Source organism: Anopheles moucheti, chromosome 3, assembly GCF_943734755.1.
Source record: "Anopheles moucheti chromosome 3, idAnoMoucSN_F20_07, whole genome shotgun sequence".
NCBI classification, from domain to species: domain Eukaryota; kingdom Metazoa; phylum Arthropoda; class Insecta; order Diptera; family Culicidae; genus Anopheles; species Anopheles moucheti.
The window spans coordinates 15,415,648-15,433,035 of NC_069141.1; the positions used below are offsets into that span (position 1 = coordinate 15,415,648).

Below are 17,388 nucleotides of genomic sequence, written 5' to 3' on the forward strand. Positions count from 1 at the left end.
GACAAGATGGCGGACACAAGATGGCGGCCAAGATGGCGGCCAAGATGGCGGACAAGATGGCGGACAAGATGGCGGACAAGATGGCGGACAAGATGGCGGACAAGATGGCGGACACAAGATGGCGCCCAAGATGGCGGCCAAGATGGCGGCCAAGATGGCGGCCAAGATGGCGCCCAAGATGGCGGCCAAGATGGCGGCCAAGATGGCGGACAAGATGGCGGCCAAGATGGCGGACATGATGGCGGACAAGATGGCGGAAAAGATGGTGGACAAGATGGCGGACACAAGATGGCGGCCAAGATGGCGGCCAAGATGGCGGCCAAGATGGCGGCCAAGATGGCGGACACAAGATGGTGGACAAGATGGCGGCCAAGATGGCGGTCAAGATGGTGGCCAAGATGGCGGCCAAGATGGCGGCCAAGATGGCGGCCAAGATGGCAGACAAGATGGCGGCCAAGATGGCGGACACAAGATGGCGGACAAGATGGCGGACACAAGATGGCGGCCAAGATGGCGGCCAAGATGGCGGCCAAGATGGCGGACAAGATGGCGGACAAGATGGTGGCCAAAATGGTGGACAAGATGGCGGCCAAGATGGCGGCCAAGATGGCGGACAAGATGGCGGCCAAGATGGCGGTCAAGATGGTGGCCAAGATGGCGGCCAAGATGGCGGCCAAGATGGTGGCCAAGATGGTGGCCAAGATGGCGGACAAGATGGCGGACACAAGATGGCGGCCAAGATGGCGGACAAGATGGCGGTCAAGATGGTGGCCAAGATGGCGGCCAAGATGGCGGCCAAGATGGTGGCCAAGATGGCGGACAAGATGGCGGCCAAGATGGCGGCCAAGATGGCGGACAAGATGGCGGAAAAGATGGTGGACAAGATGGCGGACACAAGATGGCGGCCAAGATGGCGGCCAAGATGGCGGCCAAGATGGTGGACAAGATGGCGGACAAGATGGCGGACACAAGATGGCGGCCAAGATGGCGGACAAGATGGCGGTCAAGATGGTGGCCAAGATGGCGGCCAAGATGGCGGCCAAGATGGTGGCCAAGATGGCGGACAAGATGGCGGCCAAGATGGCGGCCAAGATGGCGGACAAGATGGCGGAAAAGATGGTGGACAAGATGGCGGACACAAGATGGCGGCCAAGATGGCGGCCAAGATGGCGGCCAAGATGGCGGCCAAGATGGCGGACACAAGATGGCGGCCAAGATGGCGGACAAGATGGCGGTCAAGATGGTGGCCAAGATGGCGGCCAAGATGGCGGCCAAGATGGTGGCCAAGATGGCGGACAAGATGACGGCCAAGATGGCGGCCAAGATGGCGGACAAGATGGCGGAAAAGATGGCGGCCAAGATGGCGGACAAGATGGCAGACAAGATGGCGGCCAAGATGGCGGCCAAGATGGTGGACAAGATGGCGGACAAGATGGCGGACACAAGATGGCGGCCAAGATGGCGGACAAGATGGCGGTCAAGATGGTGGCCAAGATGGCGGCCAAGATGGCGGCCAAGATGGTGGCCAAGATGGCGGACAAGATGGCGGCCAAGATGGCGGCCAAGATGGCGGACAAGATGGCGGAAAAGATGGTGGACAAGATGGCGGACACAAGATGGCGGCCAAGATGGCGGCCAAGATGGCGGCCAAGATGGCGGCCAAGATGGCGGACACAAGATGGTGGACAAGATGGCGGCCAAGATGGCGGTCAAGATGGTGGCCAAGATGGCGGCCAAGATGGCGGCCAAGATGGCAGACAAGATGGCGGCCAAGATGGCGGACACAAGATGGCGGACAAGATGGCGGACACAAGATGGCGCCCAAGATGGCGGCCAAGATGGCGGCCAAGATGGCGGCCAAGATGGCGCCCAAGATGGCGGCCAAGATGGCGGCCAAGATGGCGGACAAGATGGCGGCCAAGATGGCGGACATGATGGCGGACAAGATGGCGGAAAAGATGGTGGACAAGATGGCGGACACAAGATGGCGGCCAAGATGGCGGCCAAGATGGCGGCCAAGATGGCGGCCAAGATGGCGGACACAAGATGGTGGACAAGATGGCGGCCAAGATGGCGGTCAAGATGGTGGCCAAGATGGCGGCCAAGATGGCGGCCAAGATGGCAGACAAGATGGCGGACAAGATGGCGGACAAGATGGCGGACAAGATGGCGGACAAGATGGCGGACAAGATGGCGGCCAAGATGGCGGACAAGATGGCGGACAAGATGGCGGACAAGATGGCGGACAAGATGGCGGCCAAGATGGCGGACAAGATGGCGGACACAAGATGGCGGCCAAGATGGCGGCCAAGATGGCGGACAAGATGGCGGACAAGATGGCGGACAAGATGGCGGACAAGATGGCGGACAAGATGGCGGACACAAGATGGCGCCCAAGATGGCGGCCAAGATGGCGGCCAAGATGGCGGCCAAGATGGCGCCCAAGATGGCGGCCAAGATGGCGGCCAAGATGGCGGACAAGATGGCGGCCAAGATGGCGGACATGATGGCGGACAAGATGGCGGAAAAGATGGTGGACAAGATGGCGGACACAAGATGGCGGCCAAGATGGCGGCCAAGATGGCGGCCAAGATGGCGGCCAAGATGGCGGACACAAGATGGTGGACAAGATGGCGGCCAAGATGGCGGTCAAGATGGTGGCCAAGATGGCGGCCAAGATGGCGGCCAAGATGGCAGACAAGATGGCGGCCAAGATGGCGGACACAAGATGGCGGACAAGATGGCGGACACAAGATGGCGGCCAAGATGGCGGCCAAGATGGCGGCCAAGATGGCGGACAAGATGGCGGACAAGATGGTGGCCAAAATGGTGGACAAGATGGCGGCCAAGATGGCGGCCAAGATGGCGGACAAGATGGCGGCCAAGATGGCGGTCAAGATGGTGGCCAAGATGGCGGCCAAGATGGCGGCCAAGATGGTGGCCAAGATGGTGGCCAAGATGGCGGACAAGATGGCGGACACAAGATGGCGGCCAAGATGGCGGACAAGATGGCGGTCAAGATGGTGGCCAAGATGGCGGCCAAGATGGCGGCCAAGATGGTGGCCAAGATGGCGGACAAGATGGCGGCCAAGATGGCGGCCAAGATGGCGGACAAGATGGCGGAAAAGATGGTGGACAAGATGGCGGACACAAGATGGCGGCCAAGATGGCGGCCAAGATGGCGGCCAAGATGGTGGACAAGATGGCGGACAAGATGGCGGACACAAGATGGCGGCCAAGATGGCGGACAAGATGGCGGTCAAGATGGTGGCCAAGATGGCGGCCAAGATGGCGGCCAAGATGGTGGCCAAGATGGCGGACAAGATGGCGGCCAAGATGGCGGCCAAGATGGCGGACAAGATGGCGGAAAAGATGGTGGACAAGATGGCGGACACAAGATGGCGGCCAAGATGGCGGCCAAGATGGCGGCCAAGATGGCGGCCAAGATGGCGGACACAAGATGGCGGCCAAGATGGCGGACAAGATGGCGGTCAAGATGGTGGCCAAGATGGCGGCCAAGATGGCGGCCAAGATGGTGGCCAAGATGGCGGACAAGATGGCGGCCAAGATGGCGGCCAAGATGGCGGACAAGATGGCGGAAAAGATGGCGGCCAAGATGGCGGACAAGATGGCAGACAAGATGGCGGCCAAGATGGCGGCCAAGATGGTGGACAAGATGGCGGACAAGATGGCGGACACAAGATGGCGGCCAAGATGGCGGACAAGATGGCGGTCAAGATGGTGGCCAAGATGGCGGCCAAGATGGCGGCCAAGATGGTGGCCAAGATGGCGGACAAGATGGCGGCCAAGATGGCGGCCAAGATGGCGGACAAGATGGCGGAAAAGATGGTGGACAAGATGGCGGACACAAGATGGCGGCCAAGATGGCGGCCAAGATGGCGGCCAAGATGGCGGCCAAGATGGCGGACACAAGATGGTGGACAAGATGGCGGCCAAGATGGCGGTCAAGATGGTGGCCAAGATGGCGGCCAAGATGGCGGCCAAGATGGCAGACAAGATGGCGGCCAAGATGGCGGACACAAGATGGCGGACAAGATGGCGGACACAAGATGGCGCCCAAGATGGCGGCCAAGATGGCGGCCAAGATGGCGGCCAAGATGGCGCCCAAGATGGCGGCCAAGATGGCGGCCAAGATGGCGGACAAGATGGCGGCCAAGATGGCGGACATGATGGCGGACAAGATGGCGGAAAAGATGGTGGACAAGATGGCGGACACAAGATGGCGGCCAAGATGGCGGCCAAGATGGCGGCCAAGATGGCGGCCAAGATGGCGGACACAAGATGGTGGACAAGATGGCGGCCAAGATGGCGGTCAAGATGGTGGCCAAGATGGCGGCCAAGATGGCGGCCAAGATGGCAGACAAGATGGCGGACAAGATGGCGGACAAGATGGCGGACAAGATGGCGGACAAGATGGCGGACAAGATGGCGGCCAAGATGGCGGACAAGATGGCGGACAAGATGGCGGACAAGATGGCGGACAAGATGGCGGCCAAGATGGCGGACAAGATGGCGGACACAAGATGGCGGCCAAGATGGCGGCCAAGATGGCGGACAAGATGGCGGACAAGATGGCGGACAAGATGGCGGACAAGATGGCGGACAAGATGGCGGACAAGATGGCGGACACAAGATGGCGCCCAAGATGGCGGCCAAGATGGCGGCCAAGATGGCGGCCAAGATGGCGCCCAAGATGGCGGCCAAGATGGCGGCCAAGATGGCGGCCAAGATGGCGGACACAAGATGGTGGACAAGATGGCGGCCAAGATGGCGGTCAAGATGGTGGCCAAGATGGCGGCCAAGATGGCGGCCAAGATGGCAGACAAGATGGCGGCCAAGATGGCGGACACAAGATGGCGGACAAGATGGCGGACACAAGATGGCGGCCAAGATGGCGGCCAAGATGGCGGTCAAGATGGTGGCCAAGATGGCGGCCAAGATGGCGGCCAAGATGGCAGACAAGATGGCGGACAAGATGGCGGACAAGATGGCGGACAAGATGGCGGACAAGATGGCGGACAAGATGGCAGACAAGATGGCGGCCAAGATGGCGGCCAAGATGGTGGACAAGATGGCGGACAAGATGGCGGACACAAGATGGCGGCCAAGATGGCGGACAAGATGGCGGTCAAGATGGTGGCCAAGATGGCGGCCAAGATGGCGGCCAAGATGGTGGCCAAGATGGCGGACAAGATGGCGGCCAAGATGGCGGCCAAGATGGCGGACAAGATGGCGGAAAAGATGGTGGACAAGATGGCGGACACAAGATGGCGGCCAAGATGGCGGCCAAGATGGCGGCCAAGATGGCGGCCAAGATGGCGGACACAAGATGGTGGACAAGATGGCGGCCAAGATGGCGGTCAAGATGGTGGCCAAGATGGCGGCCAAGATGGCGGCCAAGATGGCAGACAAGATGGCGGCCAAGATGGCGGACACAAGATGGCGGACAAGATGGCGGACACAAGATGGCGGCCAAGATGGCGGCCAAGATGGCGGCCAAGATGGCGGACAAGATGGCGGACAAGATGGTGGCCAAAATGGTGGACAAGATGGCGGCCAAGATGGCGGCCAAGATGGCGGACAAGATGGCGGCCAAGATGGCGGTCAAGATGGTGGCCAAGATGGCGGCCAAGATGGCGGCCAAGATGGTGGCCAAGATGGTGGCCAAGATGGCGGACAAGATGGCGGACAAGATGGCGGCCAAGATGGCGGACAAGATGGCGGCCAAGATGGCGGACATGATGGCGGACAAGATGGCGGACAAGATGGCGGACAAGATGGCGGACAAGATGGCAGACAAGATGGCGGCCAAGATGGCGGCCAAGATGGTGGACAAGATGGCGGACAAGATGGCGGACACAAGATGGCGGCCAAGATGGCGGACAAGATGGCGGACAAGATGGCGGCCAAGATGGCGGACAAGATGGCGGACAAGATGGCGGCCAAGATGGCGGACAAGATGGCGGACAAGATGGCGGCCAAGATGGCGGCCAAGATGGCGGACAAGATGGCGGCCAAGATGGCGGTCAAGATGGTGGCCAAGATGGCGGCCAAGATGGCGGACACAAGATGGTGGACAAGATGGCGGCCAAGATGGCGGACAAGCAGGTGGACAAGATGGCGGACACAAGATGGCGCCCAAGATGGCGGCCAAGATGGCGGACAAGATGGCGGACAAGATGGTGGCCAAGATGGCGGCCAAGATGGCGGACAAGATGGCGGCCAAGATGGCGGACAAGATGGCGGCCAAGATGGCAGACAAGATGGCGGACAAGATGGCGGCCAAGATGGCGGCCAAGATGGCGGACACAAGATGGTGGACAAGATGGCGGCCAAGATGGCGGACAAGATGGCGGACAAGATGGCGGACAAGATGGCGGACAAGATGGCGGCCAAGATGGCGGACAAGATGGCGGACAAAATGGCGGACAAGATGGCGGACAAGATGGAGGACAAGATGGCGGACAAGATGGTGGCCAAGATGGCGGACAAGATGGCGGCCAAGATGGCGGACAAGATGGCGGCCAAGATGGCGGACACAAGATGGCGGCCAAGATGGCGGACAAGATGGCGGTCAAGATGGCGGCCAAGATGGCGGACAAGATGGCGGCCAAGATGGCGGACAAGATGGCGGACAAGATGGCGGCCAAGATGGCGGCCAAGATGGCGGACAAGATGGCGGCCATGATGGCGGACAAGATGGCGGCCAAGATGGCAGACAAGATGGCGGACAAGATGGCGGACAAGATGGCGGACAAGATGGTGGACAAGATAGCGGACAAGATGGCGGCCAAGATGGCGGACAAGATAGCGGACAAGATGGCGGACAAGATGGCGGACAAGATGGCGGACAAGATGGCGGACAAGATGGCGGACAAGATGGCGGACAAGATGGCGGCCAAGATGGCGGACAAGATGGCGGACAAGATGGCGGCCAAGATGGCAGACAAGATGGCGGACAAGATGGCGGCCAAGATGGCGGCCAAGATGGCAGACAAGATGGCGAACAAGATGGCGGACAAGATGGCGGCCAAGATGGCGGACACAAGATGGTGGACAAGATGGCGGACAAGATGGCGGACAAGATGGCGGACACAAGATGGCGGACAAGATGGCGGCCAAGATGGCGGACAAGATGGCGGACAAGATGGCGGCCAAGATGGCGGACAAGATGGCGGACAAGATGGCGGACAAGATGGCGGACAAGATGGCGGACAAGATGGCGGACAAGATGGTGGCCAAGATGGTGGACAAGATGGCGGCCAAGATGGCAGACAAGATGGCGAACAAGATGGCGGACAAGATGGCGGCCAAGATGGCGGACACAAGATGGTGGACAAGATGGCGGACAAGATGGCAGACAAGATGGCGGACACAAGATGGCGGACAAGATGGCGGCCAAGATGGCGGACAAGATGGCGGACAAGATGGCGGACAAGATGGCGGCCAAGATGGCGGACAAGATGGCGGACAAGATGGCGGACAAGATGGCGGCCAAGATGGCGGACAAGATGGCGGACAAAATGGCGGACAAGATGGCGGACAAGATGGAGGACAAGATGGCGGACAAGATGGTGGCCAAGATGGCGGACAAGATGGCGGCCAAGATGGCGGACAAGATGGCGGCCAAGATGGCGGACACAAGATGGCGGCCAAGATGGCGGACAAGATGGCGGTCAAGATGGCGGCCAAGATGGCGGACAAGATGGCGGCCAAGATGGCGGACAAGATGGCGGACAAGATGGCGGCCAAGATGGCGGACAAGATGGCGGACAAGATGGCGGCCAAGATGGCGGACAAGATGGCGGCCAAGATGGCAGACAAGATGGCGGACAAGATGGCGGACAAGATGGCGGACAAGATGGTGGACAAGATAGCGGACAAGATGGCGGCCAAGATGGCGGACAAGATAGCGGACAAGATGGCGGACAAGATGGCGGACAAGATGGCGGACAAGATGGCGGACAAGATGGCGGACAAGATGGCGGACAAGATGGCGGCCAAGATGGCGGACAAGATGGCGGACAAGATGGCGGCCAAGATGGCAGACAAAATGGCGGCCAAGATGGCGGACAAGATGGCGGCCAAGATGGCAGACAAGATGGCAGACAAGATGGCGGACAAGATGGCGGACAAGATGGCGGACAAGATGGCGGACAAGATGGCGGCCAAGATGGCGGCCAAGATGGCGGACACAAGATGGTGGACAAGATGGCGGCCAAGATGGCGGACAAGATGGCGGACAAGATGGCGGACAAGATGGCGGCCAAGATGGCGGACAAGATGGCGGACAAAATGGCGGACAAGATGGCGGACACAAGATGGCGGCCAAGATGGCGGCCAAGATGGCGGACAAGATGGCGGACAAGATGGCGGACAAGATGGAGGACAAGATGGCGGACAAGATGGCGGACACAAGATGGCGGCCAAGATGGCGGACACAAGATGGCGGCCAAGATGGCGGACACAAGATGGCGGCCAAGATGGCGGACAAGATGGTGACCCGTGGGAGGTGGGCGGTGACCCGTGGGAAGTGGGTGGTGACCCGTGGGAGGTGGGTGGTGACCCGTGGGAGGTAGGTGATGACCCGTGGGAGGTGGGTGGTGACCCGTGGGAGGTGGGTGGTGACCCGTGGGAGGTGGGCGTTGACCCGCTGGAGGTGGGTGGTGACCCGTGGGAGGTGGGTGGTGACCCGTGGGAGGTGGGTGGTGACCCGTGAGAGGTGGTAGGTGACTCATGGGAGGTGGGTGGTGACCCGTGGGAGGTGGGTGGTGACCCTTGGGAGGTGGGTGGTGACCCGCGGGAGGTGGATGGTGACCCGTGGGAGGTGGGTGGTGACCCGTGGGAGGTGGGTGATGACCCGTGGGAGGTGGGTGGTGACCCGTGGGAGGTGGGTGGTGACCCGTGGGAGGTGGGTGGTGGCCCGTGGGAGGTGGGTGGTGACCCGTGGGAGGTGAGTGGTGACATGTGGGAGGTGGTAGATGACCCGTGGGAGGTGGGTGGTGACCCGTGGGAGGTGGGTGGTGGCCCGTGGGAGGTGGGTGGTGACCCGTGGAAGGTGGGTGGTGACCCGTGGGAGGTGGGTGGTGACACTTGGGAGGTTGGTGGTGACCCGTGGGAGATTGGCGAGCGTTGAAGGGGGCAGGGGGGAGAGGGCGAAAGAAGATGTCACCACTTGAAAAACATGCTCTCCTAGTATCGGAAATCTGAAAACAATTGTGTGCACGGCTATGGTATAGTGGTTTTCACATTGACATTGGTCATTGGACAAATTTGTCAGCTTTTTGTCAACTCTCGTGGCCCTGCACCTAATGGATCAAAGAATGCTATAAAACATAATCAATTGTTGAAGTAGTTCAGTAAGTAGAAGCTCACCGCAGAAATCAACCGTTAATTTTTGTTCATCGCCTAAAACATCGACGTGAGCGAAAGATCATGGAGGTAGTCTTTCAACACAAGAACTTGACCAAACATTTTAGTTTTCAAATGCTAAGAGCTATGCAAATCTAACCGGCTGTGCATAACACAAATTATTATTATTATATAAAATTTGCGTTGTTTGTTTACTGGGATACACAATGTTAAACAATCCACTAAATGATAAATAATCAAAAAAATCGAAAGTCACAACTTAGTAACTCGCTCATTCTGTATTGCAAAACGTATGACGGGTGACTACCCCTCACAATGCATCAGAGAATGAGCGATCTCCCGCCAGGATATGCAACATATACGCGGCATATTTACGTGGAGTAATTTGATTGGATGAATTTTCCTCTGCATTCGGTTCCATCTGGGGATCATTCTCATTGATGACGTCACCACTATCTGTGTTTGTCCCCGTGTTCGATGGTCTCGGCTGTCTTCCTCGGCGACGTATCTTAAACATATCATAAGTCCAACCGGCTTCATCCCGTGGAAACAGGATCGGGTACTGTAGTGGACGCATCATCTGGATGGTCTCATACACTGGCCTTAAGGATCCTGTAGCACGATGTTGCAGCACAATCTCCCGTGTATATACCGTGATACCGGTGATATCGTCACAACCACACATGACCCACCTCATCTGCAGTTGGTGCATTATTCCGGCACTGGTCAATACCTGGTATACGTGAAAGGAGACAAAGGCGCAGCTCATCGCGAAAAGACATGCGTTCATATGTATGACTGAACATCCGAGTTAGGAGATTGCGAGTGATAAATACTCGCTGCAGGACAGACAATATCGATTAAGTCCACCGCCAACTTCTGGTGCTTGAGTGTTTTGTTCAGTTAAGTTAAGATCGAAGAAGTATAATTGAGTGTTGCATCGCGAATATCCCGGAAGCACAGCGAGCGAACCAATTCGATGACAAAGTGCTCCTTGGATGCTGTAGTTGTAAATTCCACGACGTGCAGCTTCTCGAAGTTGGCGCACGTATGATTGTAGCTCCATTTAGAAGAGTGCAGATACAGTGGTAACTGGAGTTGGTGGTGATATAGCCGGTTCCGTTATTGTATTCGAAGATGGTGATGGCCCTGGCCATTAAAGTACATGGTTAGGGACGGCCCAGCGGCGGATCAAACGGTAGGTGGAGTAGGTCCTTTCTTACTGCGTTTTTCGCCTTGTCTCATTTCAAGTCCCCTCAATGTCCCCTTTCTCTCCTGCATTGTTTTTAAAATTAGAGGCTCCAACTATAATTCCGCCCTGGGCCTCCAAGGGGAATGATCCTCCACTGAAGACACAGCTAGACTGCTAGTTTTAATTTAACCCACTCAGCATCTGGTTCAACAAGATCCGTATTTTTAGGAGATGAATTGGATGTGCCTGAACAATTGTTTCATTATTTTTGTACTATGAATAGTTCAAATCAAAATAATAGTTTCGGAAAATTTTAGTTGAAAACGAAAAAAAAACATTTCTAACTCAAACTACAACTATTGTTGATTGCTATGTGAAATGACTTGAAATATGACACACTAATTTGTTCTCCACATGACCACCTTAAGCGCAGCTCGGTTGAAAACAAAAGCAACTTCGCTGCAAAGTGCATATATTTCATTTCGAAAAGCTTTTAAAACGTTTTATTGTTTCAATTAGTGCGTGAGTGACACTGCCATTCGAAAGCGTTTTTCTATCCGCTTTTGTTCGGAAAGGAATTAAATAAGGACGATACAGAGATGGACACGAAAAAACAACCAAATGAGTTATTGCGTTCGAGAATTATTTTGACCATTTCGGTTGAACAACTTTCAATCTGGTTAAGCATTAGGTAAAGATGCATGTTCGAGATGCGGAGGAATGATGTTTTTTTATAGTGTTCATCAAATGTAGTCGCTTGCAGTCATTTTTGGAAGCCGGTAATTAAAAAAATGGTACGAAATGCATTTTGGCAGCGTGCCAAACCAAACTTTCTGGTGTCCATTTGAGCTCTGCAGGGATATATTTTTGTCTGTTAATCATCTTTGATACATTGTTGTGAGATTTGAAGCAAAATGTTCCTTCCTTTTCATTCCGCAGATTTTATTCCACTACTATTTAAAATACATGACAAACTAAATCGTTACAATAAAGAAACGGAGACACACACTATCTGCGCTTTGTGACAGCAGATCAATAAGTTTAGATTGATAATGCTACTTAACTGTGTTGCCATGAGCTTCATTTTTGGGGTCTGAAATGATAGTCGAAATTGGCAAAAAAACCTGCACTGCACCCTGCATCCGCACATAGTTGTTATGTGCCTTGTTCACGTTTCCTTTCCCTTGTGAATAAATGCAATCGAAATGAAATAATGTACGTTTCATTAGCGCTGCGTAAAGTATTTCCATTATTTTTTCTCTTATGTTTTTTTTTCTATAACGCTACACAAACACACACACACACACACACTCTCTTTTCGATGGGCAATTTTACGACTGAAAAGTAGCATTAAAATTCAATTGATATTTGCATATCAAATTATGATGAAATTGCAAAACATATTTCCAATTTTTATCCCATTAATAATGAAAAATACTAAAATGGCCGCATCGAAGCGGAAAGCCTTGTGTGCATTTGTGTTCAGTCGAACACCACCACCGACGATGTGATCGGTGAAAAAGTGGACACCAGTACGTTACTGCTGATTATTTACCCACCACATATTTGGACCGTGACTGGACGCTGACGTGTCGTTTCGAACCAAAAGGGAATACAGGCACGTTACAAATGTGTGGAGTGTGACCAATTCGCATCGAACTAAATTTTCCTTACCATTGCTGTATTGTTTAGCGTGTACGCACCATTGCAGGGAGAATGTTTGGTTTAGTTTGTGACCGATTCGAACTTTGGACACGTCCATTTTGTAGTGTGTGTGTTTATGGTGCTTTCTGACCACGCCACCGACACCATTTGTACTGAGTTTTGTTTCAATTCTCCCGTTTTTTCCTTCCATCCCTGCCATTTGATTACAACCATTTTTCACGCCACTTCATTTCGAGTGCATAAAATGGTCATTCGAACGCGGGTCAAGTTTTCCACGGGCACAGGATTAGGTCCGGGGTGGTCGGGACGGGTCAGTTACGCCCGCACACAATAGATTGGCAATTGGCTTAATAGGAAAAAATAACACTGTGACAGGGAAACCGGCAATAGTCATAATTATTATTGCAGCTGTTGACTTTCGGTCCGTTTGTGCCGCGATTGCAGCGATCGAGGCGCAGCGTGAAGTAGCATACCTGTTTAATTTGACTGTTTTTAAACCGAACCGAGCACATCGGGTGGGACCTGACTCCCTGCCGGTGGTCTGGCAGGTCTCTGCCAACGCCAGTCCCCCAGTGGGGGCAGCAACGAGACAGACAGGCAGACAGGGCACTGTAGCTAAAGGTTTCGCATTAGCAGTACCGTGCACAACCATTGCCGTAATCAATGATGCGTTGCAAATAATCAAATTTATGCATGAAAAATTTGTTATTTAGATTGAGCACGGGTTCGGGTTCGGAATTAGCTCGGGTTCATTCCGGGGGATTCTGGGGAGTTTTCCCCGGCGTCCGTCCCCACTGCGGTGTGTGTTCCCCCTTGGGGAATAAACATTCAGGTCGAGCGCTGGTGAGCTTATTGGGCAGTGACACTCCAAGCATCGGGAAGGCATTTCGGGATTCTCGGCACGCCTGACCGCTCCCGAACATGAACAACTGCCGTAGGGCGATCGATCGTGCACCGTTGTACCGGGCGGTGCATTTAATTTTCCGAGACTCGGGGGTATTTTTTTCCGGTGGGTCCCATGCCCATGTTTTTCTTTCTTTTGCTGGTTTCACCTCTTTAGCCCAAATATTGCCAGCCGTATGATGAATTCCAAAATCAGCAGAATCACTCCCACCAATTGGCCCGATCATCTGCGCTACCGTTGGGCATTTTGGTGCGGCGTTCCGTTCACTCGCAAGGGGTTTCATAAATTTTCCACCTAATTAGATTACGCTTCATTTAAATTTGCAATCCGCCTACCATTGGCGGGGTGGCGTGTGGAGATCGAGAGCAAAAAATAAAAAAGCAGGACGCAAAATTAAGCAGGATTTGGAATGGTATTGCATACAAATTATCGGCCGCCATCCCAGTCGCCTGTGGCCCGGGTCCGTCGGGTTGAAGTGGTTCGGAAAAGTTGATTTGCACGAACTGTTTGCCTTCAATTCGTGATGTCTGAAAACATCGACAAACGCGTTGTGGAAAACTGTTGTGAAAATAGTTCGATAACAATCCGATAATGCTTTCCACCTTCATCGACTCGGTAAGAAAATAATTGACCTAATGGACCTTGTGTTTGTGATCATAACTTTTTTGTATATTTGTTTTTTTTTCTGTCTGTTCCTTTTTTTCAGTCATTTCGATACAACAACTAACAACAACTTGATGCAAATATCGACAAAACGCTCACATCTTAAGCTTCTCCCAGAAAGGACACCACACCGTAGTAAGCGTGCATTCCCAGTCCTTTTGGATGCACACTGTTCCGGCGCGGATGCGGATCAGGCTGAGAAGTATTGATCCCAAGATCGTAGCAACGTTTTGTGCATCCGGACATTTCAAGATTTTTCTCGTTGAACGCGTTCCCCGAATTGGCCGAACGCTTGGTTTTTTTTTCTTCTTTTTCGCGCGGCTCAACTATACGGCCGCCATCTTAACCTTAAACAGTAAAGCACATTAACGAGTGGCGAGTAACGGAGGACTCTTTCGACATCTGTGGGACGTTGGCAGGACACCTTCCGATCTCGCGTAACCGTTGCAAAGCGTCACGAGGCAGGTATTACTTAAGGGGTATAAAAACATTATCACATCTTCCGGATCTGGCGCAGTCTGGCAGTTTAGATCTCCCTGTCGGCTAGGAACGTTCTAGTGCGATTCGTAGTGCTGCTGGTGGTGGTTTTGCTCCTGCTGCTGGTACTGTTGCTGCTGGTGAGCGTTGTAGATCTGCTGCTGATGCTGCTGGTACTGGTGATACTGTTGCTCCTGCTGCTGGTGGTATTGCTGCTGGAGCTGTTGCTGCTGGTGCTGGTGCTGCTGGTGCTGCTGCTGCTGGTGATGATGCTGAAGTTCCTGCTGGTACGCGGCCTGGGCAGCCTCAGCCTGGTGGTAGGCCTGCGGTTCCTGATGGTAAGCCAGCGCCTGAGGCTGTTCGTGATAGAAATGCTCCTGCTGCTGTTCGTACTGGACGTGCTGCTGCTGCTGCTGCTGCTGCTCGTGCTCCGGGTGCTGCTCCTGGTGGTATTCCGTTTCCGGCTTCTTTTCGCTTACCGGCACTGGCACGATAAGTTTCTCCTTCACCGGCACCGGAACTTCCTTCTGCACGGCAAACTTCACCTCCTTGTAGACGGGCACGGGACGATCGATGTGCACTTTCACCTCGTACGGCACGGGTTTCTCCACCGTGTACGGGAACTTCTTCTCGACGGTGTACGGAACCGGAACGGGCACCTTGACGGCAACCTTTACCGGGCGCGGTACCTCCACCTCGTACGGCTTGTCGACTGGCACCTTAACCTCGTACGGGACCTTCTTCTCGACCACCACCGGGTACGGCTTCAGGACCTCAACCTTCACCGGCTTCAACACATCAACCTTGTACGGCTTGTCAACTGGGACCTTCACCTCATACGGGACCTTCTTGTAGACGGTGTACGGCTTCGGTACGGCCACCTCGTACTTCACCTCATACGGTACCTTCTTCTCGATGGTGACCGGCACCGGAACCGGAACCTTCACCTCGTACGGGACCTTCTTTTCGACAATGTACGGCTTCGGGACATGTACCTTCACCTCGTACGGTTTGTCGACCGGGACCTTCACCTCGTACGGGATCTTCTTGTAGACGGTGTAGGGTTCTGGGACGTGCACGGCATACTTGACGTACTCCTTGATGTGCACCGGAACCTTCTTCTCCACCAGGTACGGTTTCGGGATCGGGACCTTCACCTCGTACGGCACCTTCTTCTCGACCGTGTACGGGAAATGCTTGTGCACGGTGTACGGGACCGGGATCTTCTTCTCGATCGTGATCGTCTTGATCGGTTCCTCGTACTTTACGTGATGGTGATGGTGCTGCTGGTGGTACTGCACCTGGGGCTGATACTGCTGGTAGCTATGCTGGTCAGCGTAACCGTGAGAAAGTTGGCTCCATTCGTCCAGCGATGCTCCTCGTTTCTCCAGACGTTGAGGGTCCTTTGGCTCAGCTTCTGCGCTTCTCTTTTCGTCGCTCGCCTGCAGTTCCGGTTGAGGACTTCCCTCAACAGTGGCCAATGCCACCAGCAGGGCCAGGCAGCAAGGGATAATAAACTAAGGCGTCGATAAGGAGAGATGCGGAGATAAATGAAGAGAGAGAAAGAGAGACAGAGAGAGCTTAATTTCCTGTGTCAGATGCAGCTTATGCAACGCGAAATGCAAATAATAGCCAACTGAGATGTTGCGATGTTAAATTGAGATAATTATTGGCAAAGAAGTCGTTACATGATCGCGGCGCCGGACATCTACCAATAACGCTTCCAGTCGAATTTTTCAATGTTATAATCAATCGGAAGAGTTAATAATCGCATCGAAAACGAATTCGCAACGAAGTAATAAATGATGAAGCGAAAAAAAAGCAATAGACACACACTCACACTTTACCACCAATTAGCCATTCGGAATGCACAACATTTCATAATGCATAATTGCAGCATGGATTGATGCACACCGGAAGTTCCAGTCCGCATCTATATGCATGAAGGAAAGAAAAAAAAAAGCGAACGTAAGAGCATATTCGCTCTACATCATTTTGGTTGAGGATGGTTGTGCGATTTAAATTGTTTCCACTTAGCCAAACTAATGTGGGGCACTTTCCATCAAATTTTCTACCGAATCGAAATCGGTTCCCCAAAACACCGAAGTGGATGAAGCTTTTTTTTTATGCGTGTGCTGTTGGGTGCTCAACCATACGAACGATACGGTAGAGCGAGAGTATTTTCATCGATCATTTGATCGATTGATCGGAGCACTGATCAATAGCTTCATTTGGAGAATTACACGGTTATGAAAGTGATGTGCATGTGCTAAGGAATGGAAGGTTCAGTACACGATGGACAACACACACGCAGCGTTCGTTTTGGGATGTACGAGATGTGGAATAAGATTCAAGCTTCTTTTTTGTGTGCTGTTGCTGCTTTCGTTTCGCTTTTTCCCCCTATCGGTAGTGTCCAATCACTTCACCATTCTCGAATCGCCCAGAGATCACCGTATCGATCGCGTTGGGAAAGGTAGGCGAAGAAAGTGAATATAGCCCGGCTGAGACCCGTTAGGTTTTCACTGGTTCTTCAATTATCTTATCAGATGCCCAGAAGCACGAATGTTGGCCATTGTTCGTACGAACTTCAGTACTTCAGCGTAGAATCGTTAGCAATCGTTAGCTCGTTGCTGGATCACCATCACAACTTTCACGCAGCATAAATTGGGAAGAAAACAATAACTCTTTCACACTGAGCGATGCTCAGACGGATAGCTCACGGGATGAAGGCACAATAGCACTGGGTATTAATAGGAAAACAATCCCCCATAGGAACGTACCATACGCATGGTGCACTGTCGATTGACCAATCGCGCTGATTTTGCGTACACTTTTCTTCGCACCTACACTAGTACCAGAGATAGCGAGACCAGAGAAAGAACTGACTGTGGAAGACCGCGACAGGAGCTTATATACCACCGACACAAAATTTCGGCGATCGGCACACCACGGGCCGGCTAGGCAGGCCAGCGACCCTCTCGCGCGGTCGCGGTTCAGTTCGGCAGTTTTGTTGTTGCCGCTTTTGCACGGAAGTGAAGCGTGAATCTTCCGAGATGGACACCTTGGCTGCTGGTTTCCTCTCCCTTTCTCTCTA

General features: G+C 53.9%; 1 protein-coding gene across 1 annotated transcript; it reads right to left on the bottom strand.

Moving 5' to 3' along the window:
• Window positions 1-14,371: 14,371 nt before the first annotated feature.
• Window positions 14,372-17,083, bottom strand: LOC128303474 (involucrin-like). Its single transcript, XM_053040441.1, has 2 exons — window positions 17,075-17,083; window positions 14,372-15,811 (listed from the first exon to the last, which is right to left on the bottom strand). Exons 1-2 carry the CDS (start codon window positions 17,081-17,083, stop codon window positions 14,372-14,374), a joined length of 1,449 nt encoding a protein of 482 aa, XP_052896401.1.
• Window positions 17,084-17,388: the final 305 nt, after the last annotated feature.